Source organism: Pan troglodytes, chromosome 10 (assembly GCF_028858775.2).
Source record: "Pan troglodytes isolate AG18354 chromosome 10, NHGRI_mPanTro3-v2.0_pri, whole genome shotgun sequence".
In the NCBI taxonomy this organism is placed as follows: domain Eukaryota; kingdom Metazoa; phylum Chordata; class Mammalia; order Primates; family Hominidae; genus Pan; species Pan troglodytes.
The window spans coordinates 37919323-37940125 of NC_072408.2; the positions used below are offsets into that span (position 1 = coordinate 37919323).

Below are 20803 nucleotides of genomic sequence, written 5' to 3' on the forward strand. Positions count from 1 at the left end.
GGGATGATCACTGAGGTTCTTAAGGCCTTGGTCTAAAAAGTAACCCAAATAGTAATTCCCATGTGTGGCAGCAAAATTTTGACTCCCAAGATCTTTACCCCCTGGTGTTACTCCTGTGTGTGTTACATTATATGGCAAAAGGGTCTTTGCAGATAAAATTAAGGTTGCCGACCTTAAAATAGGGAGATTATCCTGGATTACCCAGCAGCTCCAATGTATTCACATGAGCCCTTAAAAATGAAAGAGGAAGGCAGAACAGTTCGTCAGAGGTGAGGTGGAAAAAGAGGCAGGAAAGATTCAAAACCTGAGAGGGACTCGCCCTGCCATTGCTGGCTTTGAAGATGGAGGCATAGAACCAGGAGCCAAGGAATGCAGGCAGCCTCTGAAAGCTAACAGCCTTTAGATGGCAGCCAACAAGGAATTGGGGACCTCAGTCCTACAACCACAAGGAACTGAATTCTGCCAACAACATGAATGAACAAGGAAACAGATTCTCCCTGAGAGCCTCCAGAAAGGAAAGCAGGCCTGCCAACACCTTGATTTTAGCCTGAAGAGCCTCAGGTAAGCCCACTAGACTTCTGGCATACAGAAGAACTGTAAGGTAACAAATTTGTATTGCTTTAAGTCATTAAGTTTATGGTAATCTATTCTAAGCAGCAATAGAAAACTAACACACTACACGAGGTTCTGCCACATCTGGGTGCCCTGCTCCGGAAGGCTCATGTCTCTGTCACCCTCAGAATCTCCAGCCCTCCATTCCTCTTCACACTCTTGGGGATCAAACCACACACAAGCCATTCTCTTCCTCTACCTTTATGATATAAAATCTCCAAATACCCTACAGTCACAAATAATTACACACATCCACACACTCACATAAACACACTGACCTCCCAAATTCAAAACACAGTGACGGGGTTGTCTTCCCTCTGCCAGACAAATATCCTCCCTCCAAAACACACTTCAAAATTAAAACTCTTACTTCTTTCCCTGGAAACTAGGAAAGAAACAGAAAAACAAAACAAAACAAAACAAAACAAAAGGCCACATTTTTCTGAATTAACTATGGAAATACCATTCATGATATTCTGTAATTCTTGATATTAAAGGTTCTATTAACTTCTTCTTAATAAGGAACCAATATAATACTTCTGGGCATCTCATCTGTGAAAAGTTATCATATATTTCTTTTCAGGCTCAGAGAAACAGTTAGAGCCATTAAGAGTGTTAACTTTACTTTGAATAAACACAGTAAATCCTGGCACCCAATGTAGTTTTTACTGTTTTTCTTCTATCCTTTCTTACTGAAAAAAAAAAAAAAGGAAAGAAAAAGCAACAATTAAAAAAAAACACCTGACTGCCTTACAATATCTTCTGGTGCTATTTTTTACGCTCTCCACAAGTGCAATGGGCTTTATGATATTAGCCTGACCATATTCAAATTAGGTTGGGCCATTTGTTGCTTTTTAATGACCTTTACTGCTTTCACATTTTTCTGCATGTGACCAACATGATCAGTATCGATGACAATAAAAACTCCAATCACCAATTGATTTCTGTTTATGCAAATGTTTACACACAACACACACATACACAGGCATATATCTGATGGTTATAATATATATAATACTGCTTATGTGTGTATATTAATGTTAATATATAATATATAAAATTTAATCTACCTATATTGCTATTATGAGTAAATATTATTTGCACATCCAATACCTATCTTGTTTATGCATCACCTGTGTTTTCCCAAGCCTGGTCTGAAAGGTAAAAATAAGATCGCATTAAAGTGAACAGTATTTCTCTGATTTTTCCTTCACACACTATTGTGGCCCCTTCACTTCCCCTTGGTGTCTTCCCAACTGTTCCCAGGAGCCATGGAGATGTCCTGTGTGTGCCCAAGAGCTCAGGCCTCCCAGTAGCCATGTAGTAATAACTGAAGCTGGGGCTCCTAAGACTCATAGAAGGAGCCTTACGGTTGTTGCTGGTGTCAGGCTCCCACTGTGCTCCTCAGAGTCACTTAGCCAAAACTACAGCACCTTAATGCTACCCTGCTAGGCCAAAGCTACAAAGCATGATGCTAGGTCAATGGTGCCCCAACACAGCAGCACCACCTGCATCCCTACCACATTAAGATGTGGCCACTTTGGGCTGAGTGTCTAACACCACAGTCTCCAAAGCAATGTTCCCAGGTGCTCCTGTGTCATCCAAATTCTTTAATGAATTCTAATTTCAGCTTCTCCTTCCAAGGACACAGTTCACAGTGGGGCAGAGGGCAAACTGAGTGACAGATCAAAAACTGGACTCCAAGTAATCTCCTTGCCTGGAATTTTTTTTTTTTTTTTTTTTTGAGACAGGGTCTTGCTCTGTCACCCAGGCTAGAGCTCACTGCAGCCTCCACTTCCTGGGCTCAAGCAATCCTCCCACCACAGCCTCCCAAGTACCTGGGAGTACAGACACATGCCACTACACCCAGCTAATTTTTTATTTTTTGTAAAGACCAGGTTTCACCATGTTGCCCAGGCTGGTCTCCAACTCCTGGGCTCAAGCAATCTTCCCACCTCAGCTTCCCCAAATGCTGGGATTACAGCCGTGAGCCACTGCACCTGGCCTGGAATTTTCATATTGCACTAAAATTGTGTGCCTGACTCCCTGTTCCCTTGGGTTGAGTTCTTTCTCATGGGACTGCACAGTTTCTGCTGCAAATAGGATCATTCCCTAATTTGTTCAACAAGTATTGAGGGCCCATCAGGTGGCAGGCAGTATGCTGACTGTACGTACAGTGGTTAAAAAAAAATGGACTCAGACAGCTCTGGCTCCATGACTCAGCAGTGCCCCAGACATGTTTAAATCCTGGGGTGAGGGAGAAAACCTAGGACTCAAGCTGGGACCGTGGAAAGAGAAAGAAAGGAAGAAACAAGAAAATAGAGAAGATTTTCAAATATATGATAGAGGAATACAGGTATATCAAAATAGATGCATGGAGCTTGCTGTATTTTTATGTATTTAGTTGTTCAGAATTACATTTTTATTTGTGTTCTAGGTACATAAATAATGCTACAAGCAGTACGAGCATTGTTAGTGGGACTTACGAGCTAAGCAACAGCTTAGCACCCCATTAACTTTGTGTTATAATCTTATGAACAAGCTGTATGGCTTTGAGTAAATTTATTAACTCATTGCTTCAAACTTTATATGAATTATTGTTTGCAGACATAGAAGTCACATCCACATATATTGTAAAGTTGTAGGAATAGAGATGAGGAAGTGAAGAAGACAGCAAGCCTCCCATTGTAACCGGGTGGAGCTCATCTGTATGCTCATATTTTTCAACTTATGACTTTCTGAGCTTGCTTTAATCATTCCCTTCATGTCCAATATCTTTCTTTCTTCCCATCTATTATCCAGACCCTAGCGTAAGTCCTGTATGGCTAAAAAAAAACAGTCCCCCCAAAATGTCCATGCCTAATTATTAGAATCTGTTAATATATTACCTGTCATGGCAAAAGAGACTTTGCAGATGTGATTAAGAATCTTGAGATGGAAAGATTGTCCTGGTTATCCAAGTGGGATCAATGTCATGACAGGGGTGTTTATAAAGGGAAGCAGGAGGGTCAAAGTGAGAGAAGGTGATGTGACAGCAAAAGCAGAGAGAGATTTGAAGATGCTATGCTGCTGGTTTTGAAGATAAACATGTATTCTTACATAATAATATATATTGTATTTGTTTGATTGGGGTAGGGATGGAAAAGGTGCTCCAAGTCTGCAAACCTAAGGGCCTGTCTAGCAATGCCCTCAGAGTTCAGCCCATGGAGGTCCAGCCTAGACTGGCCTTAACCTCTCACTAAGTTATGTTTTGTAGGTTGTACTAGAAGTCACTGAGGTTTGGAGAACTATAAACATTTTTAATTCAAATATGTTATCTGGCAAAATAATATGTTATGTCAGCATTTTTCAAATATTTTAGCCACAGAAACCTTTATTTAAATAAAGTACTTTGATATACAGTTATGATTGGCCAATTAAATATAATATGAATTTTAATTTTTTTAATAAAAATAATAAATAAAATATTTTAGGAAACCCCAAAGAGATTAAAGTGGATCTACTGAAATTGAAGGGAGTGGGGAGAAAGTGAACCCCAACCAGTTCAAGTTACAAAGGGGTCCTCAAGAGAAGAAAAACAGCATCAGAACAAGAGAGAGGAAGTGTAATATTGTGATACAAGAAGAAATATATATTTGGTCTCTGTCCCCATTTCTGGAGCTAATATTTGGTCTCTAACACAGTTCCTGACACAGATCTCCTAAGACCTCTGTAATTTCCTGAGTGATAGGAGCTTCTTGCACAGAGGTCCAAAATCCCTTGGAATTTCTTGGGCATTCTATATTAGAACTTCCTGTTCTAATATATTAGAATGTTATATATTAGAATTTCTAAGTTCTAATTAGAATTTCCTGTTCTATATTAGAACAGGAGCATCTTCTGTTCTAATGAGGTAACAGTTGGTGGAGGCTGGTCGCTAGGGGAACCAACAATGTGATTGGAGGGTTGGAACTTTCAGCCTCACTCCCTGACTTCCTGGAAGGTGAGAGGTACTGAGGTTGAGTCTATCCCCAATGACCAATGATGTCATCAATCATGCCTAAATAATGAAGCCTCCATAAAAACTCAAAAGGATGGGATTTGGAGAACTTCTGGAATGCTGAGCATGTGGAGGTGCCTGGAGAGGGCATGGAAGCTCCACATGCCTGCCCACATACTTTGCACTGTGCATCCCTTCCATCTGGCTGTTTATCTGTATCCTTTGTAATATCCTTTATAATAAATAGGTATTATGGTTTGGATGTATGTGTCCCTCCAAAATTCATATGCTGGAACTTAAACTCAAAGGTAATAGTGTTAAAAGGTGGGATCTTTGGTGAAGTGATTAAGTCAAGAGGGTTGTACCCTTATGAATGGGATTAATGCCCTTATAAAAGAAAATGAAGGGCGTGCCCAGCCCTTTCAGCCCCTTCTACCATGTGAGGATGCAGCAAGAAAATGCCATGTTGGAAGCAGAGAGTAGCCCTCACCAGACACTGAATCTGCTGGTGCCTTGATCTTGAACTTCCCAGTCTCTAGAACTGTAAAAAAAAATGTGTTTATTATTTATAAATTACCCAATCTAAGGTATCTTTTATAGCAGCCCTAACAGACTGAGACAATAAGTAAATATAAGTGTTTTTCCCCGAGTTCTGTGAGTCACTCTAGTTAACTAATCGAATCCAGGGAAAGGGCAGTGAGAACCCCCAATTTATATAAAGCCAGTTGGTCAGAAATACAGGTCACAACCTGGGACTTGTGCTCGGCATCTGAAGTGTGGGGCAGTCTTGTGGGGCTAAGCTGTTGGATCTGATGCTAACTCTGGATAGACAGTGTCAGAGTTGAATTATAGAACATCCAGCTGGTGTCCCTGGAAAACTGATTCTGGCTAGTGGGGAGAAATCCCTACATATTTTGGTGACCAGAGGGGAAGTATTCTGCAATGAGGATGATAGAAGGAAAAGCAGTTTGGTTTTTTTTCCTTGGGACATATCACATAATGGTAAGGGCTCATGATCTGGAGCAGACTACCTGAGTTCAAATCCCAGCTTCACCACTAACCAGTTATGTAATTTGTTGAGCACTTACTATCTGCCAGGCACTGTGCTAAGTGCCTTGCATGTATTAATATTATCTCATGAGTAAACAGACACAGAGAGGTTGAGTATCTTATCCTAGATCTCACAGAAGAGCAGGGATCTTAACACAGGCATCTGATTTCAGAGCCCACATTCTTAACCACTGCACTGAAGTACTTTTTTTTTTTTTTTTTTTTTTTTGAGACGGAGTGTCGCTCTGTCGCCCAGGCTGGAGTGCAGTGGCGGGATCTCAGCTCACTGCAAACTCCGCCTCCCGGGTTCACGCCATTCTCCCGCCTCAGCCTCCCGGGTAGCTAGGACTACAGGTGCCTGCCACAACACTCGGCTAATTTTTTGTATTTTTAGTAGAGATGGGGTTTCACTGTGTTAGCCAGGATGTTCTCGATCTCCTGACCTCGTGATCCGCCCGCCTCAGCCTCCCAAAGTGCTGGGATTACAGGCGTGAGCCACCGCGCCCAGCCCCAGTACAATTCTTTTACAACCATTGTTTTAAGCTATATACATCTCTATTAGTGAGGGTTCTACAGAGAAACAAAACTAATAGGGTACAAATTCACATAGAAAGAGATTTATGTTAAGAAACTGGCTCGTGTAATTAAGCTGGCAAGTTTGAAATCTGCAAGGTGGACCATCAGGCTGGAGACCCAGGAAAAGCTGATATTGCAGTTCACGTCCAAAGGCCATGGCAGAATTCCCTCTCGCTTGGGGGAGGTCAATTTTTTGTTCTATTTAGGCCTTCAGCTGATTGGATAAGGCCCACCGAAATTTGGGAGGGCAACCTGCTTGACTCAAAGTCCCCCAATTTAAATGTTAATATTGGCCTAGCACGGTGGCTCATGCCTGTAATCCCAGCACTTCAGGAGGCTGAGGCAGGCAGATACTTGAGGTCAGGAGTTCAAGACCAGCCAAGCCAACATACAGTGAAACCCTGTCTCTACTAAAAATACAAAAATTAGCTAGGCGTGGTGGCACACACCTGTGGTCTCAGCTACTTGGGAAGCTGAGGCAGGAGAATCACTTGAACCCAGGAGGCAGAGGTTGCAGTGAGCCAAGATCACGCCACTGCACTCTAGCCTGGTTGACAGAGCGAGATTCTGTCTCTCAAAATAAATAAATATATAAATGTTTATCTTATCCAAAAACAGCCTCGCAGAAACACCCAGAATAATGTTTGCCCATGTATCTGGGCACTGTGGCCCAGCGAAGTTGGCACATAAAATTAACTATCACAGCTTCCATCCATCAAAATAGGTAAAAAGACTCAGAGAAGGTGGTAATGGGGAGACAGGGAAATGTTTGGACATGGAGTAGCCCAGCAGGACCAGCCTGAGAGGCCCCTATTACATGGTGATGGCCAGGGACCCACTAAACACACCAGCACCCAGTGAAAGCAACAACAACAGGGGTGGGGGTAGAATAGCAGCCTCATTTGGCCCACACATTCTCTCAGGCCCTTCTTACTAAACCTATCTGTAGGGATAGTGTGAAAGGATTTGGCAGGGTCCTGTATGAGAAACCTCACAAAGTTTGGATTGTCTTTTACAACCATGAGCTGAAGGCCCATTTGGTCAGGGACTCTTCAGTTTGGGATGTGACACTCTTGGATCAGGGGGATCTGAAGATCTTCTGTAAAGCACTACTTGGTTTCCATCAAGCTGTGGAGGGAGTGCTCTTGGACACTAAAAAAAAAAACACCTTCTCACTTCCTCATTTGGGACTGTCAAGCCAAGAATGCAAGGAGAGGTATACAGAAAACACCTCATTTGGAGTTATTTACTCTAACTGCTCAGCATTGTGAGAACAAGCTCATTCTTGTACCTTTCCTCCGTGGATTTGGTGATCACAACAAGGGACTTATCCATCACTGGAGTGGCCGCAATCTGAACAAGTTCCACCCACTGCCTGAGAGTCCTGCCCTGAATTTTAGACTTTGATCATAAGAAAATGGATAATATAATTTAACAGTGAATAAATTAGATATCAATGAAGTTGGCATCAAAGCAAAATGTACCCATGTCGGTTGAAATATTGTGCTAAGTTGTCAGTGTACTAGCTTCCTTTCCAACCAAATGGGTGCAGGAAAAGCTGCATCTGGAAGAGTACAGGATTCAAAGGAGAGGGTAGAGTTAGACACAGAGACCATGAAACCTGACATGAGTTCAAACCTTGGCTTTGCCACCAACTGTATGACATTAGGCAAGTCACCTAGCCTCCTTGTCCCCATCTGAAAAATGCACCGCAAGGATAAGGCCAGCATAAGGGCCCTGCCAGGCAGCTGAGGACATGGCGTGGCTTCCCCACCAGGCATATGTCAAGGTCATAGGGGAAAGCAGAGGAATCCCAGGTACCAAGCAGAATCAGGAAGAAAGGGTCAGGTAAGGAGACACCACAGGGATAATCAGGGGAGGGCCACATCTCAGGAACTTCAGATGGTGCCTGAGAACTAGTTCATGGTGACAGAGCAGTCATGGAGCCATTTCCAGACCTGCTGGCCTTTTCATACATAATTATACCGAGCAATTATTATAAATAATTGGAATGGCCCTGGAGAGGTAACAGGACCAAAAGAAGTTGCCTCTTGATAGCAATTTCATATGTAGCAGGGTTGCAATTCACTTACACTACCTTCATAAATCCAGAGAAAATGAAGTTTCAGTATTTTGTTATAAGTTAATCTCTCTAAATTCCCCATTCCCCTTGCAAGCAGAAAGAGGGAACTAGAGATTTTAGTTCAATTCTAAAATTACAGGCCATCCCAAAATCTGAACAGAGTCCTTAAGTAATGTGATGTCTTTGGGATAAAAGCCACTCCATGTCCTCAGCTGCCTAGCAGGGCCCATATGCTGGCGTTATCCTTGCAGTGCATTTAGGTGACTTGCCTAATGTCATTCAGTCTTTCAGATGCCTGATCTTCCTTCCTTCCTTCCTTCCTTCCTTCCTTCCTTCCTTCCTTCCTTCCTTCCTTCCTTCTCTTCCCCAAGATGATGTTCAAGGAAGGGAAAGGTCCTTGATTCCACATGGCATCCCTTGCAGCAAAATGCCTAGACTGGGCTGCTCCTGGAGAGTGACCCTCATGGAGCAGCGAATATCTGGAGGAGTGTTAGTGTCTCCTGCAGAAGCTAGGCTGGGCTGGACTGGGCCGGGCTGGCCCCTTGCATCTCCACAATGGCCTGGTGATTCTCCCTGGCTACTCACTCAAGCTCTGCCACATCCTTCAACCAGCTGCTGGAGGTCACCTTCCTCGTGTCTTGCTGGGTTCTAAAGCAGGCTTGTTTGGATCTTGTCCAGTCCCTTTCACTATCCCTCCTGGGGCTGGGAGAGGTACCTAGGCACATCTGGGTCTCCTCCACACCTCACCACATGAATTGGTACAAGAGTTGCCTGGGAGAAGAGAGTAATCCAGTTCCCTTCTAGAGTCTCACACCTAAACTGAAACAAATCTCCTCCACCCCATTCTTGAATGTCTTACCCCACATACCCATCTCCCCACTGCCTCCCAAACCTCTATCTTTTTCTTCCCACAATCCCCCAAGTAAGTGAACTTTCACTTACTTCTGTAGGGGAAGAAAAATTTCTTTTCTCATTCTTCACCAGGTTCATGGCTGAGGCACCTATAAGAAAAGGCTGATTAACAAAAAAAAAGCACAGGTTTATCTAATATAAGTTTTATGTGACATGAGAGCCTTCAGAAATGAAGACCCAGAGAAACAAGAAAACCTGTATATTTTTACACTTGACTTTGTTGAAGAATGGACAGTCATGGGGAAGTATGATTGGACAAAGGAGGTATAACCTAATGGGAATAAACTTGGAGGAACTTAGTAAGGCAGGTTTGTTTGTTCAGATTCTTCTGTGTCTTCAGAGATAAGGATGTTCCTTTCTTCCGGGTATAGGGAGGGTACTTCCTGAATGAGGATGTTATGACCTGCTTTAGAGAAGAAGGATCCAAGAAAGTCAGAGAGTGCCCTTCCTGGGTTTTATGACCTGCTTCAGGGGAGAGGGGGAAGGGTAAGGTGAGGGAGACATTCCACTTCTGCAGTTTTCTCAAATGTCAGGCTGCCATATTTTGATGTTCCTGTGCCCCATCACTTCCCTTTCCTCTCTTACTGAGACTTGGCTGTTGCCACTTTCTCCTCCTCCTCCCAGGTTCTTAGCTCATGGCTAAGTCTTACTAATAAGTAGAATTCAGGGGAGAAAAAGATGACAGGAGCTAAATTTGGATCTTTCTCATAAATATGAAACTCATTATCCTGAGAACAAAAGATCTCTCCCAAATTCTCAGAAAGCCCCCTTAAAAACAGGCAAGGAATTATTTCAGGGTGTCCTTGTAAAAGTCAGCACAGATGGCATTTGAATTTGTACATCATTGGCATGCATAAGTATATGTATAGCAACAAGATGTGCAAAACTTGTAATTCCCTAGACTTTGACCACAGGAGAATAGGATGTGACTGTTATGCTAATGATCTCATTAATATCATGAATACAATTAACAAATGAAGTCAATTATCACTGGCAAGCATTCATTACAAAGAGATAAGTTGCTGTGCTCCAACCACACAAGTGACTATTTTGCTGCGTTTGTCCGGAAGCTCTCTTTTCATCTTTGCTCATTTATTACCACTAAATGTATAAATGCCTGGGAATGTGGACTCAGCTCATTACTTATATATATTACCTTGATTATAATTTGACCTCATGTACACTTCAGTTTGAAGAACCCTACAAAATGCCACTTCTATTTATAACACAGCCTCATCTGCCAAGCCTACAGGAGAAAGCCTAATTGGAAAGAATAAAAGGTTACATTTGCGTGTAAACTGCACATTCATTTAGTCATCGATTTTATTCTTTCTAATTATCAGTGGTTGTGCATCTCCCAGTAGCTTGGATATAGTTGGTTTTCCTCCTAATAATTCCTGAGAAATAGAAACTCTAATGATCAGATCAGTCGTTGGGAAGTGTGGTCTCAATGTGCAGTTTATTGGGGCTGTCAAAAATTAATTTCAGCATTCAAACTTAAACTGCCATAAGACTGTGGTTCAGAGGCCAAATGCCTATTTTTATGTGACTCTTTCACTATCTGTATCATAACAGCTGCATGTTCTTTGTAGTTTAAAACAAAATAATGGTCTTACCAGAAGTCCCACAATTAAATCTTGTTGCAGGCAGCTTTTCTTGCTGCCCATCCATAAGAAGTGAAACGGTTCTCAGACGTGGATTTTAAACTGTTTGAAGAAATGACTGAAGCTGACCTCTACTGGGAGCCATCTCAGTTTCCAACCTGCAGCATGCACAGCTGCCTCGCTCTCTCCTTCTGCCCACCTCGGCTTGCCTCCCCATCCCTAAGTCTCCCTTGTATTAATTAGTCATTTCTTGCTGCCCTAACAAAGTACCACAGACTGGTGGCTTAAACCAGGGGTCCCCCAACCCCCAGGGCCACAAACCGGTACCAGTCCCTGCATGGCCTGTTAGGAACTGGGTCACACAATGAGCTGCACGCAAGCACGCTAAGCTTCATCTGTATTTGCAGCCACTCCCCACTGCATGAATTACCAGCTGAGCTCTGCCACCTGTCAGATCAGCAGCAGCATTAGATTCTCATAGGAGTGCAAACCCTATGGTAAGTTGTGCATGCAAGGGATCTAGGTTGTGCATTACTTATGAGAATCTAATGCCTGATGATCTGTCACTGTCTCTCATCATCCCCAGATAGGACCATCTAGTTGCAGGAAAACAAGCTCAGGGCTCCCACTGATTCTACATTATGGTGAGCTGTATAATTATTTCATTATGTATTACAATGTAATAATAATAGAAATAAAGTGCACAGTAAATGTAATGTGCATGAATCATCCCAAAACCATCTCACCCCCTCCACGAGTCCATGGAAACTCTGTCTTCCACAAAACTGGTCCCTGGTGTCAAAAAAGTTGGGGACTGCTGGCTTAAATAACAGAAATTTATTTTCTCACAGTTCTGGAGGCTAAAAGTCCAAGATCAGCCAGCCAGCACGACTGGGTTCTGGTGGGGGCTCTGTTTCTGGCTTGCAGATGTCTGCCTTCCCACGGTGCCCTCGCATGGTGAGAGAGAGCTCTGCTATCTCTTCCTTTTCTTCTAAGAGCACCCGTTCTCCCGGGTCAGGCTCCAGCCTTATGACCCCATTTAACCTTCATTACTTTCTTCAAGGCCCTCTCTCCAGTATAGCCCACATGAAGGGTTAGGGCTCCAACATATGAATTTAGGGATGGGACACCATTTAGTTTATGGCACCCCTGGCCCCGGCACATTGATGCTCTTATTCACCATGATGCAACATCTTTTCAAACAAAAAAGTTTTGAGGAAGCTGTGCTGGGAGAGTGGCTGGTGAGTAGCAGGGCTTCCCCAGTTCACAGGCTGTGTCCTTTTTGCAATATGCCTCCTAATATCGCTTTGTCAGGTGGGTCCTTTGCAGAGGCCAAGGCAGAAATTTCTCAGGGAGGTTGTAGGTTGATAGAGTAGGGAAAGGGCTGTTTCTCCAGAAGTGTCTGTGGTTATCTGAGCAAAGAATGGCTCTGATTAGGAAAGGTGGAGTAAACTGAAAAGATGGACTCCTAAGGGGCTGGCCTTAAGAGGGGACTGTCATCTGCATCATGGGATCTGAGGAACACTGAAAATGTCTGTTCAAAATACCTCACTCCTTGGCCTGATGCTGACACTAAAACTTCACCACTAGAGATAAGGAAAAGAGGATCCATGTAGTTGTCAGCTAATAGAAAATGGAGGGAGGAGAAAAAATCATTGCTTGTCATTTTTTTCCCAGACTATAAGAGCCAAAGGGAAAGAAGAAGCATTTTGCTCACTTTTGAACTCCCACCAAACTTAGTACGGTTGCCTGCGTAAAAGCGGGTGCTCAGTATATCTTGAGTGACCCCAGAGGATTTGGGTTCCTTTTGCATTCACATGCCAAGTGCTGAGTAAAACCTATTAACTTTACTGTTATTTATGTCACCAAATATATTTGTCCATTTCATTTTCACCGCCTGAGCCAAACTGGGCGTGGATGCCATACAAGGCCAAGCATTAAAACAGCCCCACAAAAGTCACATTTATACATTCAGTTCTTTCTGGTCCTCTCATGAATATTTTAAATAATAGAATACAAGCTATTTTCTATTTAGTGTTGCTATAACTAGAAATTATTCTGGGCTACAGTAAAAGCACAACTGATGTGTGATTCACTTTGCAAATAAATTTACTGTTTAGCATTTTAACCGTGGATTCATTTACTGTATTTTCAGTTTGTTTTTATATGAAACAGCTAAATGTTCTGCTTTCTTCACTTTGCAGTATTGGAGGTGTTTCCATTTTGAAACCGCATCTCTTAACTAAACGAGTTGATTAGAGAAATGAGCAAATTAACAAGGTCAAAAGAAGGTCTTGCCCTGAAGGCACAGACTTGAAGTGTTCAGCTGATGGAGAGGTAAGGAAGAAAGAGAAAGCTGCCAGGCCATAGTCAGGGGGAGGCAGAGTCTGGTTATTTGTACCTCATACACGCCTAACCTGTGGACTCCTGTAAATACTGATGTATCTGTTTCTTGAACTAGCAAGGGCTCATCTGGCTGCAAGAATAGGATAGAATCCCCACAAATTAGCTCAGAAAAGGGGCTCTGTTCAAAGGACACATCTCTTGTGGAATCCATGGATGTGCAGGGGGAAAATAAAAATGGGAAAAACAGGACTCAGAGGACAAATTAGGGCTTGTCTGGGATCCTCTGCACCAGAAGCTCCCAGATATTCACATCAGCTACACAATTAAGGTGTCTGGGCTCTTAAATCCCCCTGTCTCTGTAACTTGGTCCCTTGCTACTCAAAGTGTGACCCTGGGACCAGCAGCCTTGGCATCACCTTGAAACTAGTTAGAAATGCGGAGTCTCAGATTCCACCCCTGCACTATTGAATCAAGATCTTTATTTTAGCAAGGTTCCTAGTAATAGGCTAGCCGCTTGGCAGCAGGCTTGCCACCACTGTGGCAAGAGGCTACTCCTGATCGAATTCTGGGGAGATAAATGAACCAAAGTCATAGGGCATAAAGAATAGTTAGGCATTGCAGACAAACTGTCCTACTGCATATGTTAAGTGTGTTTTGAGCTAAATTAAACCTGTGTCCATTCTGAGTGTTCAGTTCCCCAAAGAGTCTACACTGTGTACCCGTTGGTACCATCTTGATGCACATCTCTTGAAATTAAGCATCCTTGTTTATTGGATGACTAGAAATGTCAACTTTCATTAGCAAAGTGAATGTTTGGTCCTTTATAAACACTGTTGTCACACCAAAAGAATGAATGCAGTGCACATATACAAGAAAAGAAAAAGGCGAGCTCTTTATAATTCTTACCAGTTCAGTGATCCAGTAATGAGCTCTCATGACCTCCTTTCTTCTCTAAAATCTGAATTCCTCCTAAGCAGCATCTTCACTGATGCTTTAATCCCAGGAGGTGGTTTCCATACCTGGAGGTATAGAACAGAGCTGTATGTCATTTTCTCCTCAGGATTTAAATTTAACTTGAGAAGGCAAGGCTGTGGGTAGCTAATTAATAGATTTTTTTTTTACAATTGCATGTACCTGGCATTATTCTGATTAAATTTCCAAGCCGATTAAAAATGAGTCCAAAAGATTGGCAAGCATGGTTTCCCGCCTTGAGGAGCACAGAACTGGCTGAGGAAGTCCCCAAGCAAACTTCCGAGTTGAGAGACATGCCAAAAAAGAAAGGAAGGTGGTGAGCACAGGTTCAGAAACAAGATTTGCACAGTTTCTCTCTCTTTCCATCTCTCACCTCATATAACAAGCACCAATCTTTCTGTGCTCTAGTTTTCAGCACACAGAAATTTCTGGTTCTTATCTACCAGCAGCCAGAAATACACAAACCCCTCCAGTATCACAGATGCGGGATTTCCACTGCAGCCCATTTACTGAGTGTTCTGCATTTCACACATATTCAATGGGCCCTGCTTCTCAGGGCTACCCGGCCTGAGCCCTGCCCTGGGCTCCCGGGGCGCCTGCCATAAGCACATCCTCCTTGTTAAAAGAGACATTGGCCACTCCCCTTTGTTATTCAGACGCTACCACTCGGTAGAGAGATTAGGACCTAAGAAAGGCTCTGTCTTTGATGTCATTTTACAAATACATAAATATAAGGAAATAGAGGGAAGGAAAACTTCACGGACAAAAATGTATTAAAACAGTGCCCAGAACAGCATCTTTAGGTAGATGCCTTTTCAAACCAGGTGGTTCTGGTGAGCGTTTCCAACATGTGCCAAGAAGTGGGCACTTGATCCAGTTGGACCAATCATAAAGTCTCACACTTTGGTCACTGTGATTGGGCCAGGAATAAACACGTGACCCCCCCCCTCAATCCAGCCAATCAGGATTCTCCTCTGTTTTTTTCAAACTTGAGCTTAGGAGAGAGTACCTTTCCTCTCTAGTCTTGGAACTGTAAACGTGGGAGGCTAGAGCTGTAGCAACCATGGCTCCAGCCACATGAGAAGCCAATGTGCGCAGACAAGCTGATGCTCAAAGAAGCCAAGACAAGCAGGAAGAGAATTCCTCACAATGTTCAAGTCCCTGGTTCCAGTTGTCCCTAATGTTGACATCGCCCCTCCCTTCCAGTTCCATTAACCAGTAAATCCTCTTTTCCGCTTTCTCTAGTTCAGTTTCTTTCACTTGCCACAGCTAGCAATTATTTCCAGTCACTCTCCTGCTGTGATAGCTGCCCTCAGCAAACCCCTCTTTTTAAAATAGAAATGCCTCCTCAGAAGCCAGGAGAGTTGCTAGCGTAAACAGATCCACACCATGATGCAGTCAGAAGATCTGGACGGCTACAAAAGGCAGGAAAGGGGAAATAGAAACAACTGGCAAGCATTTTATGTTGGGATCAAATTGCCATTTTTACACAAATCTTTGTTATTAATGGAATATAGTATTCCTGGATTCTTCTCATTATAAGGATTGCACGCTCCACATTCACGTCTGTGTGTGGAAAAAACCAGAGGGTGACCTACACTCAATATGGAAAGCGTTCAGTAGGCCCTTGCCAATGCAGAGGACGGCAGACTGAACTAGACCTCAAAGACTATGTGATCTGGCCCGGCGTGGTGGCTCACGCCTGTAATCCCAGCACTTTGGGAGGCCAAGGCAGGCGGATCACAAGATCAGGAGTTCAAGACCAGCCTGACCATGCAAACTGCTACCCCAAGGCCTTTGGATATGCTATCCCTTCTGACTAGAAGGATCTCTGCTTATTGCCTCCCACCCACAAATTAATCTCACTCTTCCTGAAGACTTCAATCAATTATTATTTTTTTCACAGAGGACTTTGTTAATGCCCACGACTGCATCAATTCTCCTGACTATATACACTCATTTCACCATGCACCTCTCCTCTAGAGGATTTAGCATGTATCACAATTGTAATTATATTTTGTCTGCTTCCCCTGGTGAATTTTAAGCTTGCCATTGTATCCTCATCATCTTTCACAGAACCTGATATATAGTTCAGTAAATATTTGTTGGATAGATAAGCATATTTAGGTTAAGGGTAAAATGATAAAACAAAGAAACTCAACAATAATTCAAAGATTGAGAAAAGATAGCTTGTTATTTACCTAAAAATTAGTGGTGAGCATTCCATGTCAGTGGGTGGCTTTGCTCCACATAGTCATTCAGAGACCCATGATATGAGTCATTCAGAGACCCAAAGGTTGAGTTGATAAATTCCAGCCAGTAGAGAGGAAAAAGAGAGCATGAAGATGCATATCGGGTATATAAAGTCCCAGCGTTGCAAGAAGCACAAATCACTTCTCACATTCCACATGACAACACCTAACTACAAGGGAAGCTTAAAAACATAGGATATCTTGGCAGCCACATGCCAACTACAATTTTGTTACTACAGAAAAGAAAAACATAAGTCATGGACAGTGAAGACTGCCCACCACAGAGTGAATTAATAAATGGGTGAATATGGTCCTCCCAGCTTCCACATAGCAAGCACTATTTGCCCATCTCCTCTGGTTTTCTGCCAAGTCCACCAAAATCAACAATGGGGCACCCAATGCCCAACATCCTAGGTCAGATGCGTCCTTATGTGGCCAAGGCAGTCGATACCAGTGCTGCTGAACCCATTGACTTATATTCCCAAGGCCCCAAGGAAGAGCAACTGAAGCACTCTTTTCTTTTCCTCTTTCTTGCACTGTAATTCCTCTCTCTGTGGGATTCAGGGATAGGTCTATGGTGGCTGGGCTGGAAGGCAAGTCAAGTGATGGTACTGGACTATTCTCAAAGTTGACCAGCCCTGGAACATTAGACTATTACCCTGGCACCAACTTCTTGAGCAGAGAGTCTCTTTACTCAGGTTGAGTTCTTTCTCAAAAGGTTTGTTGGTCTTCCATACAAAGACTCCTAGAGAAATTACCTGACAGGCAGGCTCTTCTGACTACCCAGGCATGCTTGAATTAAAAGACTTCACAGAGATATTTCTCAAATTAGGACCTTGATGATATAGGATAAAGAAAATGTCTTCAAATAGATTCATTTATAAAACATTTCTAGATGATCAAAAAAAACTGAGTTGTTACCAAACCAGAAAAAGTTGTTATATGCTGTTCCAGTTGCTACTGCTGCATAGCAAACACCCTAAAACTCAGTGGTATAGAACAGCCATTTTATTATGCTCACAGATTCTGTGGGTCAAAAATTTGAACAGAGCACAGAGGGAGGGCTTGTCTTTGACCTCTGATAGCTGTGTATTCAAGGAGGAAGACTCAAAGACTGAGGGTTACTCAACAGCCGAGGAGTGGAATCATCTGGCCTGCTCACATGTCTGGTGGTTGATGCTGGTGGTCAGCTGGGATCTCAGCTAGGCTGTTAGCTGAAATACCTGTACATGGCCTTTCCATATGGCCTCTGCATGTGAGCTAGCTGGGCTTTCTTATAGCATGGTGGTTAGATGCCAAGAACAAATGTGCCAACAGAGCAAAGCAGAGCTGCATGGCATTTTCATGGTCTACCTTTGGAAGTCACAGAGAGTCATTTCCACCACACGCTATTGATCAGTGCAATCACAATATCCACCCACGTTCAAGAGGAGGGACACTGGCTCCACTATTTTATAAGTGAAATGTCACAGTCACATTATAAGAGAACAAGGGGTAGGAGAGACAATTGTCATCATCTTTGGAAAATACAATCTGCAACATATTGCCTCAGTTGCCTCTGATGAAAAACAGATGTTTTTTAACAAATAAGCCAATTAGCAATATTTTTGAAACAGTAAGGATTTGAGTTTTGCTTTAATGACTTGAAAGGCAGAGTAGTTAATTCAGACAAAAAAATACTTTATTCTATCAAAATAAAATCAGCACTAATAATCCTCAATGGTTTTGTAGATCTACTGGCCAAACAGATTGTCACATGTGTTTATATCACATATATACCATCAAAATGCAAGGGTGGAATGATGAATAACTTGTACACAATTAGGGCCATGGAAAACTATAGGGTAAAGGAAGTGTTCTCATTGAAATATATGTATTTCTTTCAATATCTTTTTTTCCTATCCCTATGTAATCCAAATGTCCTCAGGCTTCACTAGCCTGTGAGGCCACCATAACAACAGTGCTCACATCTTGCTGTTTTATGTCCTCTACTTGCATTCATAAGGTTTTTGTAGCCACCGTCACCTCCTCAGCCTTAAAGTCTTACCCATTCTGAGAATCTCCAAGTGTTGAGTTCAGAAACAAGTTTGTTCACACCTTCTGCTTTCAATGTCCACTAACAAAGAGCCAGCCACTTCAAGGAGGTATCTGGGCCCAGCCATATCTGCCAGTATCATCCATGAGGACATTTCTCTGAGGTCCACAGTCTCACACAACATTCTACCCCCATCCTGAGCCCTCATGTGGCCAAGCTGCATCTAAGAAAATGGACTCCTTGCAAACGCTGACACACAGACATACAAGCACATGGCTTGCCAAGGTTCATTACATTTCTCATCATAGTAACCCTTTTCTTCTGCTGTCTCCCTCTGCTTCTGTCTGAAACGGAACACCTTTTACTATTGGAGTTAGACCTTTAGAAACATATGGGAAGGCCAGTGTCCACACCATTCCCAAGCCACCATCTTTAAGGAGCCAAAGCGGGGTTGGGTTCTGTGCAGAGATGTGGAAAATGGATTACAGGAGAGAGTGACAGAGGAGTGGGGACAGGGAGAGAGAGTGAGAGATTCACACAGAGAAAGAAAGCTCGCAAAGTGTTAGCAACTGATCAATCTAGAAGGTGAGATTTATATATGTGTTTATTGTTTTGTTATTTCAACTTTTCTGCCGATTTGAAATATTTGAAAATTAAAAGTTGAGAGAACAATTTTAAAATAAAGGACTACAGAAGACAAAAAATAAAATTGCTTTAGTGACTACATCTTATGAGCCTGCTGGTTAGATGTATAGGTTATAGTCATTAAAACAAAAGGTGATGATGGCCCAGACTAAGGCGGTGGGAGTGGGAGCAAATGTAGAATCTAGACACGAGAGAGAAATTTCTGGCTGGAAACAAAAAGGTGTGGCTGATTGGATATGGGTGTGAGGGAGGGAGGAGTGAGGGCTGTCACTATGATATTCAAGAAGAGCATGAGAGATAAACTCTATTTGAACATGTAGAGTTCAGCTTCCTAGGAGACATCCAGGCAGAGATGGCCAGAGGGCAGACTGAACCATGGGCAAGAGGTCAGCGCTGAAGTTACAAATACTTAGGAATTAATAGAAGCTGAAGCATGTACATGCATGAGCTCAGCCAGAAAAAGTAAGAAGTAAAGTGGAAGGAGGAGAAGACAAGGACAGGCTGTTTGAGGTGTCATAGGAAATTGATATCCAGGATGAAGCGCTCAGTGTTAATCCCACACTCCATACTGTCTCCTGGTATAATTCATTCCTGGGCAAATTCCATTCCTCAATAACATTTTTTTCTTTCCTTGGGTTGTGTTTTATTATTTTAGTTTTATTATGCTGGTACAAATGCCAAGTACTTCTCCTAATAAATGGCCTTTTTCATCTGTTATATCACCCAAATGAATCCAAGCACTTATAATTAGCAAGGTTTACATAACAGGTATAATTTCTTGATAATAAAGTCTAACCATTATCATTGATTTTTCTTAATGGAACATTTTGTTTTTGAAATAAACAGCAGGCATTAACCAAATATATCTGGATAGCAATAATACTCAACTCTGATCATAACCTGTTTGCTACTCTCTTGAAACTAATCATAATTCTAGAACAAAATAAAAACATTAGAAGATTAATAAAAGCCATTTTATCAGACAAGGCTCATTCTTCTTTAGTGCTATATTTATCTCACAAGGGAAAATTACTTTATTACATGAGTAGCAATGCATTTATGACAAGGCACTTGAAAAATAAGTCTGATGCTCATTTTGAAATTCTATTTCTTAGTAGTCGTAGGCCATGCAGTCATCAGAAATACTTTCAAAAAGAAAAAACTAGCACATGCTTTTAAGTGCTTTGCTTCCAATAATAAAAGGACTGGCAGGTGTATATATTAGAGTTTAGACTGTCGGTATTTGGTTTATGTTAAATCATAAATGAAATTCAGTACTATGGCCATACCAGATCTAAATATAGTCGTGCCCTGCATAACAATGTTTTGGTCAGTGATAGACTGCACGTATGACTGTGGTCCCCTAAGATCATACCATGTTTTTACTGTACCATTTCTATGTTTAAATATGTTTAGATATGCAAATATATCATGTTATAATTGCCTACAGTATTGAGTACAGTAATATGCTGTACAGGTTTGTAACCTAGGAACAATAGGTTATAGCATAGGCGTGTAGTAGGCTACACCATCTAGGTTTCTGTAAGCACACTCTGATGTTCACACAATTACAAAATCACTTATTGAACACTTTTCTCAGAATGTATCCTTGTCATTAAGCAACACATGACTGTAGTTAGACAAAAGAGAGGGTTTTTCAATTATTCAGTAATTTGATATAGTCAAGCAAATAATTCCAAGGAATGGGGGGGAAATGCCCCCTACTGACTAAACTAC

General features: G+C 42.2%; 1 protein-coding gene across 3 annotated transcripts in view; it reads right to left on the reverse strand.

Annotated features, from left to right (window-relative positions):
- The window catches only part of ATP23 (ATP23 metallopeptidase and ATP synthase assembly factor homolog), a 240270-nt gene that overhangs the window by 69005 nt on the left and 150462 nt on the right, over nt 1–20803 (reverse strand). The window contains exons 7-9 of one of the 3 annotated variants that reach the window (XR_010148284.1): nt 14297–14410; nt 14069–14181; nt 9243–9301 (exon numbers count right to left, since the gene is read on the reverse strand). Coding sequence is in view for 1 of the 3 variants with exons in the window: in XM_054664190.2 (XP_054520165.2) it covers nt 14156–14181; nt 14297–14410 (140 nt within the window). In the remaining 2 variants the exon portion in view is untranslated. Of the gene's footprint in view, nt 1–9242; nt 9302–14066; nt 14182–14296; nt 14411–20803 lie in introns of those variants that run through there. The other 2 variants (XR_010148283.1, XM_054664190.2) reach the window with 2 other exon arrangements.